We start from the raw sequence: 16613 nt of genomic DNA, 5'->3' as shown, positions 1-16613 counted from the left end.
CCCTGTCCATCACCATCTCCCGGAGCTTACTCAAACTCACGTCCATTGAGTTGGTGATGCCATCCAACCATCTCGTCCTCTGTCGTCCCCTTCTCCTCCCACCTTCAATCTTTGCCAGATCAGGGTCTTTTCAGATGAGTCAGTTCTTCGCATCAGGTGGCAAAAGTGTTGGAATTTCAGCTTCAGCATCGGTCCTTCCAATGAATATTCAGGACTGATTTCCTTTAGAATGGGCTCGTTGGATCTCCTTGCTGTCTAAGGGACTCTCGAGTCTTCTCCAACACCACAGTTGAAAAGCATCAATTCTTCGGTGCTCAGCTTTCTTTATAGTCCAACTCAAACTTGCACTTGAGAGAATCATTGATGTCAAAATCTCTGAATGTAGCGTCTTCAAAAGGGAGACTTCTAGTCATTTTTTTATGATTGCCAGTAAACATTTCATAATAACAGAACAGTGGGCTGAACAAACCAAAATCAACTTTGAGATGAAGAGAACATTCTTCATTATCAATTACCAAACTTCAGGCAGCCAGAGAATTTTTGCATTTTCTTCAGACCCCAACAAGGAAGTCTCTCACTTCAGAAGCCTGGAGCTCTATTTGTTCTCCTGGCTGCTTTGCGAAACAAGGTGAAGACCAGTCAGCGGCTTTAGGAACAACTGAAACTAGTTACCTACACTGAGACAAAAAGGAAGTACTAAATCTCCAAATTGCACGGCTGGTGGCATTTTCTAGTGAGTGCCAGGAACAGAACTGAACAGATTGGAGCCCTCTGAGAAGTCTGCACAAAGTAGTTAACAAAAAGGGAAACAAACTTTCTGATGTGGGCTTTTAGAAAGTTCAGGATGGCATATGCGGGATCCCTCTACGCTTGGTCGTAACAATTTCACTGAGATGCGGGGTGAAGGAGACAAGTGGAGACAGGCAGGAGGAACACTTCAGGCACAGGCAGGCCCTGTGGGCACCGCCATGTTACACAAGCCCGCGGCAAAGACCTGCATAGGAAAAGTTCCGCTCGGAAGAGTTATCTGCAAACATGCACTCACCAAAGATGGTTCTGGAGAACAGGCTAACCGTCATCACCCCCTCTACTGGAAGGGCCTTCTTCATAGATGTGTCGAATGTTATTACATTCCTCTTTGCCTACCCTTAAAAGAAAAGAACGTAAATGTGTCAATTACCAAAGGGTTTGGGGGGTTATTAATTCACATCTGGGAAATGACTGATGACTGTTGCTCTAACCAGTTTGTTGCTAGCATCATACCCATTTCAGTTCTCTCTAAGGGAACAGGCTGCCTTAGAAAGAGAATCATGTTCACAACAAGGGGAAGACTTTAGAAAACAGATCAAGAAGCCTTGTAAAGGGCATCCCTGCCTAGGGAGGAAGGACGAATGAACGAAGGAACTCACCCTCTGCTTTCCAGACTTGCGTCTCTAGCTGCCTCTTGGCCATTGCCTCGGGCAGCTCAGGGCCACTCAGACCCCACGTGTCGAGGGCCCAGCTCCTGTCCCCTGACATCTTCCCTCAACAGCAGCTGCTCCGCACCTGCCCCTCATGCAGCCAGGAGACGTCCCAGCCACCATTTCTTTCCCCCCAGCGTCTGACTCATCACCAGGTACTGCCAGGTTACGTCTAAGGTAGCGCTCAGCCTCCTGTTGCTCCCCGCTCAGCCCAGCTCCACGCACCGCCTTCTCTTACCTGGACTCTCATGAGAGCCTCACACCTGTTGCCCTGTGTTCACTCCTTCCGCCTCAGGTGTGCCTGCAGAGGACCATGCCTCTGAAATACACATCCTTTCTGCCATTTCTCCCACTTAAAACCCCTAACCTCTGTCAGCTCCTCTGAGGGTACAGGCAAAAGAACTGAAGCCTCGTGTGACCTGGCCCTTCCCTCCTCCTCATCTGTCTTCTCTCCTCTCCTCTCCTCCATCACCTGATTAAGTCCCATTCCATCCCTCAGATCTCACCTGAGGAGAGGCTTGGGCCCCGTATCCCTTCCTCAGGGAATGCGCCCTGAATCCCTCAGGTGGGCCTGTCCATGCCTAAGGCTCAGGCCCCGTATCCCTTCCTCGGAACGTGCCCTGTCCTCCTCGGGTGGGCCTATAGATGCCTAAGGCGCTCCTCCTGCCTTCCCTGCCTTTCTCCTTCACCTCTCAGTGAAACTGTTTGCATCCGTGCAGCCATGAAATTAAAAGACGCTTACTCCTTGAAAGAAAAGTTATGACCAACCTAGATAGCATATTGAAAAGCGGAGACATTACTTTGCCAACAAAGGTCCGTCTAGTCAAGGCTATGGTTTTTCCAGTCATCATGTATGGATGTGAGAGTTGGACTGTGAAGAAAGCTGAGCGCTGAATAATTGATGCTTTTGAACTGTGGTGTTGGAGAAAACTCATGAGAGTCCCTTAGACTACAAGGAGATCCAACCAGTCCATTCTGAAGGAGATCAGCCTTGGGATTTCTTTGGAGGGAATGATGCTGAAGCTGAAACTCCAGTACTTTGGCCACGTCATGCAAAGAGTTGACTCATTGGAAAAGACTCTGATGCTGGAAGGGATTGGGGGCAGGAGGAGAAGGGGACGACAGAGGATGAGATGGCTGGATGGCATCACTGACTCGATGGACGTGAGTCTGAGTGAACTCCGGGAGTTGGTGATGGACAGGGAGGCCTGGCGTGCTGTGATTCATGGGGTCGCAAAGAGTCGGACACGACTGATCGACTGAACCGAACTGAACTGAAGCACCCCCAATGTGCACACTTCCCCATGATCCACCCAGTGTGCTTGCTATTGGCCACTCCCGGCTCTGGTGGCCTGACTTCTGTTTGCCTTTGTCCAGGCCCACTGGTGTGCTCTTTCCTCCCTTCCCCTCCCACACCCATCATGAACACATGACTGTAACTGTCAACTACACAGAGAGCATTTCTGATTAATTTTGTTATTGTGTTAATAGCATGTCTTCCTGAGTGAAAAGGGTGCAGTAGTTTTATTAAGAGTAGCATGTGGCTGTGCATCTTCCCAGGAGCCTACAGTCTTTTAAGTCACTGGCACTCGCCTTTGTTTTTGTCTCAGTGTCAGTGCCGCTTTACCTTCACAGGGTTGATCGCTAGCCAGAGCAACTGGCTTGTTGGGATTATAACATGATATCACCCCTAGAACTGTAGTTGTGTTTTTTATGACAGGTGTATTCATGGATTAGCCACACCAAAAGTGGGCTGAAGCTTAAACACCTTTTGCTTTCCTTCTGATTGTGTTGTTTTGGGGGCAGAGCTAGTGATTTTCACTCTTCAGATATTAGATTTAGAATACAGTAAGTCCACTACATATGAACAAGTTCCGTTTCAAGAGGGTGTTCATAAGTCCAGTTGGTTCATAAATCCAACAAAGTAAGTTTGTAAGTCCAAGCTGCATTTTCACTCATGCCTTATGTTGATGACACACACATTCACATCTTTGAAAGTTTGCAACTTGAAGGTTCGTATGCAGAGGACTTACTCTAATCTTGACTCCGTGTGCCCCTCTTGGTATTGCTTTGGAAGAGCTGCTGTGTAACTTAGGTTGCAAGTCTGTTTCACCAGTGATCTGGAGACATACGTGCAAAATGTTTCTTTATAAAACAATTGAAATAAGGCATCCTGTGTGATATTGTGTATGCAGTAGGAGCTCTCCAAGGATAAACTGATGAAATTGGGCTTTTCAGAGTTTCATGTTCTCAGTCCTGATAACTTTGGGTTTTAAGTGAGAAAATGCCCTAAATTTCAGTGTTAGTCTCATTTATTTTTTCAGTAAGCAGTCTTTTCTGGCTTTATAACTTAAACTATGTTTCTGGCTTCATAACTTAAACTAAGTCCATGGTGACAGTTCATATAGAGAAAGATACGTGCGTTTGGTGGTCATGCCATTCTCCAGTAAAGCATGCTCTTTTTGAGCATAACTCGGGAATGGTGTCTCCAGTGCTGGAACTCTTCAGAGTGGAGCTTCCCTCCATGTGTCTTTGCCACTGGGGCTTTATAGTGACATCACTCACATGGTGTCTGTTTCCAGCATACTTCTGTCTGCCCCTGGTGGGTTGGTTGCTAAGCCATGTGCGACTTTTGCTACCCCATGGACTACAGCCCACCAGACTCCTTTGTCCATGGGATTCTCCAGGCAAGAATACTGGAGTGGGTTGCCATTTCCTTCTCCAGGGGAATCTTCCTGACCCAGGAATCAAACCCAGGTCTCCTGCATTACAGATTCTTTACCAACTGAGCTACAAAGGAAGCCCTCTGTCTACCCAACACCAGAATCATCTACAGACTTTATTTTACTTTACATTTTATTGTAGTTGACTTTAAAAAGAGAGATTTAGAAATGTGTGGTTACTCTTTATTGATTTCTTAGTTATATTTCACCTGCTAAATTCAGACTGTAGTGGGAAGCTGTGTTCTCCTTTTTGTTTTCACAATGAACCATTGGAAATGGTCACTTGAAAAATCTGTGTTTGCTTCTGGGATTTTTCCCACAGAGCCAGCCCATTATTGGCAGATTTATGTGTCATGTCTGAGAAATCTCCCACGTGAATAAAAGGAGGATCTGTGAAAACCTGCTGGTGTGTGTGTAGACTGAGGAATAGGGAGGAACAGTGCTGGATGGAAGTGCAAACGGGCAGGCTCTGTGTCTGAATTATTCTCGTTGTGATGACCTCCTTCTTGTCATGGAATGACAGATCTTAGACACCTAGGTCTAGTCCCAGCTGAAGACTGATTAAAGTTCCTTTGGTTCATTCTGCAAGTCCTCGCTTCTAAATGACAGCCCCGCCCATCACATCTCGACACTTCCAGTGGGGGGTCATGCTGGGCTGTACCCTGGCCCCACCAGCACAGGGCCGTGTAGTAAGTGCCTTGCGGTTTGTGGAGCCACCAACAGTCATTTTCACAGGACGCAGACCAATAACTGCCTCAGCAGCATAACAGCAACAAAAAGTTATTTTCAGGTGTTTATCAGCCCACCCTTCTCAGACGTTACTGCCACAGCTATTGTGGGTAACGAATCTATGGCATCAGGAGAGCATCATTCATGATAAAAACCATCTGAGCCCGTAGACCCACTAGAAACCGCAGCCCAGCAGTTCACACACCCGAAGATCAAGGTTGGGGCCCTTTGCTCTTCCATTTGGGCAGCATTTTATGTTGAAAATGTTTCCCTTGTGTGAGTTTGTATTTTCGGCTGTTTTTGTTTTGTTGTTCTTGTTTCCTTTTGAAAAAAAGGAACTGTCTGGTGACTGCTTTGCGCTCCTGATTCTGTTTGGAGCACTCCAGATGTTGCAGTGTCAGAAAGAGCTGGAAGTCCGTGAGCACTGCCTCCGGTCTTGGAAGTGGTCAGCGGCCCAGCCGCGTTAGCTTTTTGTCGTGAGCCCTGGAAATGCTCTTGTCGGTAGCTCCACAGTAGTTGGAGCACTCAGCCTAATCAGAGAGGCCACCATCTTCTGTTTCCTTCCAAAAAACAAATTGTCTCAATTTCCAAAATTCAACAGAGACCATTGAAAGCTCTTTTTCAGTATAAAGCCCATTTTGCTTGTTCAAAATTACCAATAGTCTTGGCAGTAGTTTCCAGAGCAGTCATGAATAGGATTTCTTCTGTGATGATGACAGACTGGCTCTCTCCCCCACTTAGACAGGTGGCCAAGTGTGTACTCGTGAGCACGAATGCCCTGCTCTCCTGGGAGGGCTCGTTTTCCTCTCGGCTCCTTCCTGCTTGGATACCACCCAGGAGGCCTGTAGCCCTCAGGATAAGTGCCTTCCTCGAGGTCAGTGTCCAGGGGTTGATCTGTCCACTTCCACCACCTCTCACTGTGTCCACCTCACTGAGGGAGCCTTCCAGGAACCCAGAGAAAAGCACCGCTCTGGTTTGTCCCTTCCTACAACAAAAGAGGGCGGCAGAGAATGAGATGGTTAAATGACATCACCAACTTGATGGACATGAGTTTGAGCAAACTCCAGGAGATAGTGAAGGAAGGACAAGGAAGCCTGGCATCCTACAAGTCCATGGGGTCGCAAAGAGTTGGACACTACTGAGTGACTGAATAACAACAGCAGCAATACAACAAAAGAGAAGTGTGATAGACGCAAGGAAGGTACACAGCAGGCTGCCTTGTCCCATGGAGAGTCTGCCGTGCTAGGGGCCCTGAGAGAGGATATATAGTATAGTGGTCTGCGAGCAGGCTTGGGGGCATCTCCTTCTGCCACTTACTAGCTCTGTGTCTTCAGGCAAGTTGTTTAATCTCTCTGATCCTTATTTTCTTGCTCTGTATGTGACCATAATGCTCCCTTCTTTCCTCCAGGAACTTAAAAAATTACATGTATAAAGTACCTAAAAATCATCTTGCGCATATTTGTCAGTACTTAATAAATTACTAATATTTATCATCATTATCAGTTCCTCCATGTTCATATGGAAGAACTGGGCTGAGAGCTTTCCTCCTGGATCCCAGCGACAGTGGATGGTGTCACTAGTGACAGAGTCAAGAGCCCTGGCTTTTCAGTCTGACTTTTAAAGCCAGAGGCATAGTTTCATCGAGGACCGTTGTAACCAGCAACTGACATCCACTGCACGGACCTTTAAATCTTGAACTTTTTGTTATTTTTAAAACCTGTTAATGTGCACTTTCATCATCTTATGGTGATTGAAGATGCAGACTTGGGGAAGAAATAATAGATTAGAATTGGGCCTTTGAGGTTACTTAATTTAACCATCTACCTGGTGGATTTTATACTCCGATTCTTTTTTTCCACCTCAGTCGTAAACAAGTGTGCCTAAGAAACTGTGAGTTTCATACACATGTTAGTTCCACCAAATGTGAAACTGAATTTGGTGGAAGCTTGAAAAGGTATTCATCTATCCAAATGCCCATTCACAATGATAAAAACGTTTTCTGTCAATTCATTCATTTAACAAATACTTTTTAGTAGCTGTAATGTGCTTATTTGTACTTCTCAAGAGGCGTACACTAGAAGAGCCAAGACATGAACCTAAATTATGTTAATATACAAAGGAAAGTGCAGAAGCTATAAAGCTATAAAAGGCACAGAGTCTGGAGAAGGCAGAGCTTCCAGGTCAGGGAATAAGGAGGGCCTTCATAGAGGAGGTGACCCCTCAACCTGGATTTTGAAGGATGGAGAAAGTTGGCTGAAACTTGAAAGCAGTCGCTGACTTGGAAGTAGTCTCCAGAAACCAAGCCTGTTCATAAGTCAAGGATGCTCTTCATGTGGTTTATCAGCTAAGAGAGAATGATCCCAACAGGTGCTACTTGTTTTCTTGTGAAACAGTTACATAAATGTTAAATTGTCATGTTGAATGAAAACACCTGAGAAGAGAACCTAAGATACTAAAGTTAATGCCAATAATCTACATTGTTGATGTTTAAAACCCTGACTGTATAGGGATATGTTCATAGCTTCTGGGCAGTGTGAAAGTGAAGTCGTTCAGCCGTGTCCGATTCTTTGTGACCCTGTGGACTTGTAGCCCACCAGGCTCCTCCATCCATGGGATTCTCCAGGCAAGAATACTGGAGTGGGTTGCCATTTCCTTCTCCAGGGGATCTTCCCGACCCAAGGATCAAACTCAGGTCTCCTGCATTGCAGGCAGACGCTTTAACCTCTGAGCTACCAGGAAGAAGCTATCTGGGCAGTGTATTTATAAGTATTTGATGACTTAGAGATGAATCGGAAACCATCAGGTGGTCTTAGACGTGTTCTAATGACCTGCAGTCTAATCCCTACCACCTTCAGAGGGACTTAGGTGAGCTGAGAATTCAAGGCAGAAATAACACTCCTTCCTCCCAGAGCCACACTCACATTAGCCTTTCAGCTCTCTAGAATATTCTTTCCAAGCCATCATAAGTGTTAGTTTGTGTAGAATTTCTCTGAATAGTTGGTAAAGAAAAAAACCACTCAAACCCTTGATACTTTGAATATTCAGCTAGGTGAAGTTTGAATTTCTACCAAGCAGAAAGTTGAATCCACTGAAAATAGCTGCACTTAAAGAATAGTATTTTTTAATGACCTATGTTAATTTCTGAAGTAATCTCTTAATTTTTTTTTTTTACTGTTATGCATTAAGAACCACAAAATGACAGTTTAATGGAGGTGGAGGGGGTTTTAATCATAATTAATTTGGAACAAATAAGCCAGATGTCTGTGCATTTTTCAGTTCAGTTCAGTCCCTCAGTCATGTTTGACTCTGCGACGCCATAGACTGCAGCACACCAGGCCTCCCTGTCCATCACCAACTCCCAGAGCTTGCTCAAACTCATGTCCATCGAGTCGGTGATGCCATCCAACCATCTCATCCTCTCGTCCCCTTCCCCTCCCGCCTTCTTTCCCAGCATCAGGGTCTTTTCCAATGAGTCAGTTCTTTGCATCGGGTAGCCAAAGTGTTGGAGCTTCAGCATCAGTCCTTCTAATGAATACTCAGGACTGATTTCCTTTAGGATGGACTGGTTGGATCTCCTTGCAATCCAAGAGACTTTCAAGAGTCTTCTCCAACACCATAGTTCAGAAGCACCAATTCTTTGGCACTCAGCTTTCTTTATGGTGCAACTCTCACATCCATGCATGACTACTGGAAAAACCATAACTTTGACTGTATGGGCCTTTGTCGGCAAAGTAATGTCTCTGCTTTTTAATATGCTGACTAGGATGGTCATAACTTTTCTTCCAGGGAGCAATCGACTTTTAATTTCATGGCTGTAGTCACCATCTGCAGTGATTTTGGAGCCCAAGAAAATAAAATCTGTCACTGTTTCCATTGTTTGCCCATCTTTTGCCATGAAGTGATGGGACCAGATGCCATGATCTTCATTTTTTTGAATGTTGAGTTTTAAGCCAGCTTTTTCACTCTCAGCATTTTTAGCCCTCCTATCAGCTTTACTCCTTAGAGTAAATGTTAGTAGCCAAAACTTTGATAAGTTTTTTTTTTTTTTTTAAGTGTACTATTTACATAAGAAAAGCTTGACTACCAACAGTGGAGTCTTTGCAAGATTTTGCAGTATTGCCATTATCTATCTTTCTGTATCGTAATTTTCCTGGGAAAATTAAACCACTGTGCTGTTCAGACCTCTCCCTCTATCTTTCCCTGTCTCATTACCAGCAGTTAGAGGAATGACATTGTGTGACAGTTGTCTCCTTCGGTTCAAAGATTACCCTTTTCCTCTTTGCAGGATTTAAGAGAAGTTTGTCTTTCTCAGAGCATAGGCACAAAACTGCTGCTAAGTCGCTTCAGTCGTGTCCGACTCTGTGTGACTCCATAGACGGCAGCCCACCAGGCTCCCCCGTCCCTGGGATTCTCCAGGCAAGAACACTGGAGTGGGTTGCCATTTCCTTCTCCAGTGCATGAAAGTGAAAAGTGAAAGTGAAGTCGCTCAGTCGTGTCCGACTCCTAGCAACCCCATGGACTGCAGCCTACCAGGCTCCTCTGTCCATGGAATTTTCCAGGCAAGAGTACTGGAGTAGGGTGCCATTGCCTTCTCCACACTATCTCCATAGATTTGCTCAAACCCATGTCCATTGAGTGATTGATACCATCCAACCGTCTCATCCTTGGTCACTGCCTCCTCCTCCTGCCTTCAGTCTTTCCCAGCATCAGGGTCTTTTCCAGTGAGTTGGCTCTTTGCCTCAGGTGCACAGAGCTTCAGCTTCAGTCCTTCCAATAAATATTCAGGACTGATTTCCTTTAGGATTGACTGGTTTGATCTTCCTGCAGTCCATGGGACTCTCAAGGGTCTTCTCCAGCACCACAGTTCAATAGCATCAGTTCTTCAGCTCAGCCTTCTTTATGGTCCAACTCGCACATCCGTACATGACTACTGGAAAAACTATAGCTTTGATATATGGACAGACCTTTTTTGGCAAAGTGATGTCTCTGCTTTTTAATACTCTGTCTAGGTTAGTCATAACTTTCCTTGCAAGGAGCAAGGGTCTTTTAATATCAGGGCTGTAGTCACCATCTGCAGTGATTCTGAAGTCCACGAAAATAAAATCTGTCACTGCTTCCACTTTTTCAAACCCATTATAGAACCAGATGCCATGATCTTAGTTTTTCGAATGTTGAGTTTTAAGCCAGCTTTTTGCCTGTCCTCTTTTACCCTCATCAAGAGGCTCTTTAGTTCCTCTTCACATTCTGCATTAGAGTGGTATCATCTGCATATCTGAGGTTGTTGGTATTTCTTCTGGCAATCTTGAAGTTCTACAGAAAGAAGTGGAAGTCTGATGTTTACTGTGTAATTTTAATATAGGGAAATTGATGTGTTTTTAATAGTACCGAATTGCACATGTTAAAGGGAGTTTTGGAGTTTCTTTCTCCAGTGTTCATTATATCAGAAAATTTAGGTCAAAGTAAAAAATTTTTAAACATTTTCACACTGCCCATCTGCTTTTTATTTCTTGACTTTTGGTTTTTGATGCAAGAGTATTCAGTCATGTTAATGAAGAGTCAAATCTTTTTAAATGTTAGAAATTAATTTTGCTTGCTTTTGTAATTCCTGTTCTTATTTCAAGTTCCCCCTTTCCTTTTCATATTCCTCTCTATAAATTATAACCTGGAACACCTGACATGATTATTTGTGGAACTTATATTATTTGGAATTTTTACATGGTGCATTAAATAGAGTAGAGTTCAGTCTTTTGCTTCAGGAAATAAATTATCTTAAGGGAAGAAGAAAAATAATGGCCCAACCCCTACCATAATGACTGCCACGGTGAGAAATGACTGCCGGGTAAACTGCGGCTCCTGTGCGTGGTCAGTATACGTATGCATGTGCTTTCTCTTCATGTAGGCAAGGCGGCTTTCCCGGCATGAATCAGAGTGGACTCATGGCTTCCAGCTCGCCCTACAGCCAGCCCATGAACAACAGCTCTGGGCTAATGAACACCCAGGCACCCCCCTACAGCATGACGCCCAATATGGTGAACAGCTCAACAGGTAACCTTGGCAGCTCCCTGCTTCCAAGGGCTGCTCTTCCCCTCCCCTCTCCACCTCTCGTTTGCACCACTGAGAGTGTAGAAGCAACCTGAGCGGTCAGATCATTTGGTGCAAAGGGGGGAAATACTGCTTCTCTTGGTTACTTGCTCCATCTGTTAAGTCTTAGGGACATTACATTTTATGTAAATTATTTTATTCACTCTGTATTTGTGTGATATGTGGACGTATTTCAAGTGTCGTTGTAGATTGCTTGCAAAGTATTTACATACACTAAGCTCTCTTTATCTTTGGACGTTATTGGAAGATCCCATGACAAAGTCTGTAGTCTCTGTTTGTTGGTGGTGGAGATAAGCATTAAAATTCATACCTCAAAGGAAATGATTGAAGGATAGGACAAGGTGGTATTTGAAAGAGGGTTTGGTTTTTTTGCGTTTAGGGAAACTCAACCTTTAAATGTATACATGAAAAAAGTTGTTTTTAAAGTGCTATTTGTAGACTCTCAGTTGAGAAATCATGCATTTTTTAACAATTTGTTTTTAATTTTTCATGATACTTAATTTTTTTCAGAATACTCCATGATCTCAATAATTGCATTCTTAGCGAATCTAATCTGATTAGTGGACTAAGAGTGTTCTGGCAGTTTGTGGAAGTAACAAGAATGTCTAAAACTGTGCACATGTTCCACATTCTTAGACCCCTTAGGTCCTGAACCACCTCCTTAAAATCCACCTAAGTATCCAGGGATGATGAGCACTGCTCTTTAAATGAGAAAACACTGATGTATTTCACCTGACCTGTTAACTTTTTCTGACAGCTACATTTTGGGTAGGATGCCCTCTTGTAGTTAATCTGGAACTTTGCATAGCCAGCTGTGTGTCCTGCAGTGCTTTATGATGTGTTAGGAAAACCTCGTTAATCAGTGGCTGGGCTCCCACTTATTAACCTTTTTTCATTTCCTCTGCCTTCCGCCATCTTTCTAACCTCTCCATCTTTGAAAGGCCGCCCCAGGAGCTGTTGTCGCTTGATCAGGAAGGACAGACAGCTAGAGGCTGGGCTTGCATCCCACTGAGTGTCCAGCATTTGTTGGTTTCTAGGGCCTAATTTAATAGTGTCATTCCTGTTCACTTCTCCTTAAAAGTTTATGGAAGAGGAAAAAATGGAAACTATTGGTGAAAATCAGGCTTTTCAAATAAATAAATAAAATAGCCTTTCCTGATGTTAAGCAGTCATTCATCCTGGCGAGGTAGATGTTTTTACATTTAAGATGAAAGGTGAAAAGCTTGAAGTGTTAGCTAGAAGCTTTCCCTTTCCTTCGCAGCACCGTCCCAGGTAATGGTGTATTTGGGTTATGACATTATGTGTTTTGTCTGGCTTGCTGAAATAAAATTACTTTAGAGCATTGAAACTGCACAATAAATTTTCCCCACTATTAGCAGCACTCATTTTTCCCTTTTTTCCTTTGGACCTAGAGCCACAAAAATAACCAACAACAAATAGATGCCCTGCCTAAGGAGATTTATGTATTCCTGAGTAGTAACCAATTTAATGGAGATTCACAGAGAGGGTTTCTTTTTATTATTATTATTATTCAGATAATTCAGCTATTTGTTATTTCATACAGAGGAAATGTTCAATGAAAGGCCATTTATCCTCATGGTCTTTTGTATGGGCCAGTAGTAGTATATTTTTTATTGCATTGTGCATTTTGAAATACTGAATTTTTAATAATTTAAGCATTTATTAAATTTTCCTCTACCCATTTATATGATTTGATTTCAGCTTTATTAAGTCAAGTGTTACCTGATAGAAAGTAATCATCCAGCATATCCAAGGAAAATTGATGACTTAGCATTTACTGTGTGTCTGTTGATGGATACAGGTGAATCTGCTTAACTGCCTTACAGTCTCTGAGGGACATGGGAATGACAGAGGAGCCCACAATTACAGTGCAGCTCCTGACAAGAGTTGTGGTCTGAAGGTGTACACTTGATTTGTCTAGATTTGTGCTTGTCTAGACTTGTCCATGGGGTTGCCAGGAGTCAGACACGACTGAGCGACTGAACTGAGAGGTGGGCCAGAAATGGCTTGGATCATCACCACCTCAGTCTTCCTGGTTTGGGCCCATGGAGATAAATTACCAGTAATAATAGCAAAACATTTTCTCCAACCATGGACACTTTTGGATAAAGTACAGATAATACAAATGATGGCCAGTGGTGTTTTAGGAACCTCAGTTAGCAGCTCATGCAACCAGCATTCCAGCATGTTCTTTGCTGAGTCCAGACAGTTGTCCTGTAGACAGTGTGCTAGGCCAAAAAACAAGTTATCCTGTGTACTGTGACAAATTGTTACAAGCGTCAGTGAGCAAGTGATTATTTAAATGGAGTCAATGTGACTGTGAATGTGGCAATTCTCTCCTCCCATCAGATGCAGCGAGAAGTGGGATGGTAAGCAGTGGGGCTTGCTTCCCTCTAAAGAAGTGGTTTTAAAATAGATATTTGGCCTAAAAGATTAGAATTATGTATTACCATGGGAAAAATTGCAAATCGAGTTTAACCTTATTAAATATACCTTTATATAATACTGGTGCTGTTAGTTACATTGTACTTATTCGTGTTTCATTTTATAATATCATTAATCGTATAATTGTCTACATATAAACCATTACCTTAAAGAAGATACCTAAATTCTAGAAAATATATCTACCATCTGTGATTCTAAGCTCACCTCAGCAGAAGTCACTGCACAAAGTCTTAGCACATTTCCATCCGAATAACCTAAGAGAGTAAGTGATCAGCCTTGTGGCACTGTGGCCAGGCACCACCCCCTTGGAGGCAGGTCAGCATAGGGAAGTTTCAGGGGATTATTTCAAAGCTCTGCTGACCCAGCCAGAGAGAAGTGTTTCTCCTGAGCTTTTCTCATACCCTTTGTATGTGTTAACTGTATTCTCTATATATTTGCTACACATAAAAACAGTGAATATCTGCAAGTGTATACACTTAGATAGACCCTTTTGTGTTTTCAAAAACAAGGAGTTAAACATTTTACAGAGTATTTTATTTGCCATGAAAAAGAACTATTTGTGTGTTTCTGGTCCTGTTTTACCATCTTCTGGAAATAATTTTGTAGCTGTGATGGGAAACTAAGTCAAGGAAGCTGGAAGGGTAGGAATGAATGTTTAAGTTCACTTTTACTCACACCATATGTTTTTTATGTTCTTGTTGAATATATTAAATCCAGGGTGGGAAAGCTGTCTTAGGACCTTGACCCACACTTACTTTAAGAGCTCATTCTTCTCTTAAATTCCGATGGTAAAGCCAGAGGCTAGTACTTGAGATGTATATACAGTACCCACACAGCTCTCTCTATAGTCACAGGTTCTTTACTGCCCCTTTTCATGTCTGAACTTTACATATGGGATTACTGATGTCAGTAGGAGGAACAGTGCTTTGATTTAACACATCCTTATAATACTGGGGGTCTTTCTCTTCTGGAAAAGGAGAAAAAAATAGTGCCCTGGGAGACATATGGCTGTTTGCAATGATTCACTGAGAATTCTGGTAAGAAGTAAAAAATAAACTTTTTAACAAAAGGAACAGTAAAAGCCACAGTAAGGAAAGACCTTATGATCCATTTGGTAAAATAAAACACAGGAGACTCAGGTTTGATCCCCGGACAAGGGAAGATACCCTGGAGGAGGAAATGGCAACCCAGTCCAGTATTATTGCCTGGAAAATTCCATGGACAGAGGAGTCGTGAAGAGTATATGACATGATTGAGTATATGACACTCACACAAGGCAGGAGTACAAAGTAAAACTGTTCCTTTATATTTTGTACTTAGGTTTCTCTCAAAATAATTTTTAAAAAATACTTAGGTTTGCATACCCTGATGCCCATTTTAAAATATATAATAGAAAATGAAGAAATTTGGGGAATTTCAAACCTCTATATATGCTTATATATTCATCTCAGTGTGATTTTTAAATCACTCTAAATTGTCATTAATTATCATAATTCAATAATTGGCCTAATGCTTTATGTTAAAAATAATTACTTTTGTGTACATTAACACATTTAATGCATGAAGAAGGAACTACTAAGAAATTACTAATTCCTATTTTTCAAAACTCATATTCAGGCATAATTTATTATAAAATACTGACAAACTATTATAACCTTAGAAGGAGCAGGACTTAACAGAAACCCCATGCCCATGACTTGCCACTTTTTTCTGGAATTGTGTGATTATCATTCCTTTGAGCCCACTCTGGGAATAGCTAGCCAAGGACATGTGGACTTTGGTAAAGAAACCCTGCTTTCCACATTTGCCCTGCTTTTTTTTCTCTTCTCTTCTTCTCAAAAGGGGGCTTTCTTCATGTAAAGATGTTCCCAATTTCATATCCTGGTAGACCCAAGAGGTAAAGCTGCAGGAAAGCCATCCGCTACTTTGCACAAGGCTGTCTTTTTGGTGTAATATCTCTCAGCTGCTTTTTTGAGGTTTCACACATTCACAAAAATAACCACGTTTTTAGCTGATCCCAATAGATTTTACTCTGCAGCTGCATCACTTGAAAAAGCTTTTTGTTTCAGTTCTTAAAGTCTAAGTATTGAAAGTAATTTGAAAAAAGAAAGAAAGAAAAACATCCCAATTATGATTTGTGTGTGTGGTGATGACTTCAAGGGCTGACTGGGCTGCAAATGGGCTTTGAAAAACAAGCCAATGTGCCCATGGAAAATACAGGCATTTCAGAGTGCATCATTGAGTGTTCTGATGTAAACTCAAGGGCACGTGGCCGGGTAGGCTTTTTTGGCAGGACCTCTGGTCTCAACCTGCAGTGATGCTAACGATATTAGCAAATTAACACCACCAAGCTTGCCAGCTAATTCGCCAGAGCCCTGCTCACTCTCTCACTGCTGTAATTAAAACTAATTATTTTCTAAAACATAGTAATACATGAATATGTGCAATAATCATTTTGTAGTGGGCAATCTGTGGAGCCTTTTTTTTTTTTTTAAGCTTTTTTTCTTTTTTTGGCACATTATGCTGCATGTGCATGGCAGTGGTTGAGCCAGCACTTTGATTCGCAGAATGTGAAATGGGTCCTGTTCATAAAACCTCGAGTTTTATTTTCTTTTGAAATGGGAATGTTTCTGGTTTTCACTCATTTATAAGGCTCGTAATTCTCTCCCCTCTCACTTTCTCCTTCCACCTCTCCTCACTCTGCCTCTTCACACAGCTGGTTGGTGTGGCACTCACAGCCCAGTGCCGTGCAGATGGTTTGCACAGTGGGGTTCTATAGAAATTCAGCAGTTATGCCCTGGATAGCTACACTGATTCCCTACTCTAGCCTTGTTCTTCCTTTAAAAAGAAAGCTAAACCCGTATTTTTAAGTTAAAAATGTCTATTAGTATTGCAGGTAAAATCAGTTGACCTTTGGGAACCTTTCATTCTATAGCCTAAATGAACCTGACTGAATTTCTGAGCCGGGAGCTAGAAGATGAGTCTTGCCTGGGATCACAGGGTTGACTTGAGCTGGTGTGGGTGTCTGACCTGGGCTTTTGAACTGCAGCTGAGGACTGATCCGTGTACATCCTGCCCCAGAATGAAAGGAAACCAGCCCCATTGCAAAGTAATTAGAAATCCTCTCCTTCAC

The 16613-nt window shown here is 42.7% G+C and overlaps 1 protein-coding gene across 8 annotated transcripts in view; it reads left to right on the top strand.

Moving 5' to 3' along the window:
• ARID1B (AT-rich interaction domain 1B) overlaps positions 1-16613 on the top strand; it is a 429234-nt gene that overhangs the window by 373899 nt on the left and 38722 nt on the right. For all 8 annotated transcript variants that reach the window (XM_025294982.3, XM_025294980.3, XM_025294976.3 and 5 more), the window contains one exon: positions 10812-10957. In XM_025294982.3, the coding sequence (XP_025150767.3) occupies positions 10812-10957 (146 nt within the window). The remainder of the gene's footprint in view (positions 1-10811; positions 10958-16613) is intronic.

This window comes from Bubalus bubalis, chromosome 10 (genome assembly GCF_019923935.1).
Source record: "Bubalus bubalis isolate 160015118507 breed Murrah chromosome 10, NDDB_SH_1, whole genome shotgun sequence".
Taxonomy (NCBI): domain Eukaryota; kingdom Metazoa; phylum Chordata; class Mammalia; order Artiodactyla; family Bovidae; genus Bubalus; species Bubalus bubalis.
This window is presented reverse-complemented; position numbering and strand designations above follow the sequence as displayed.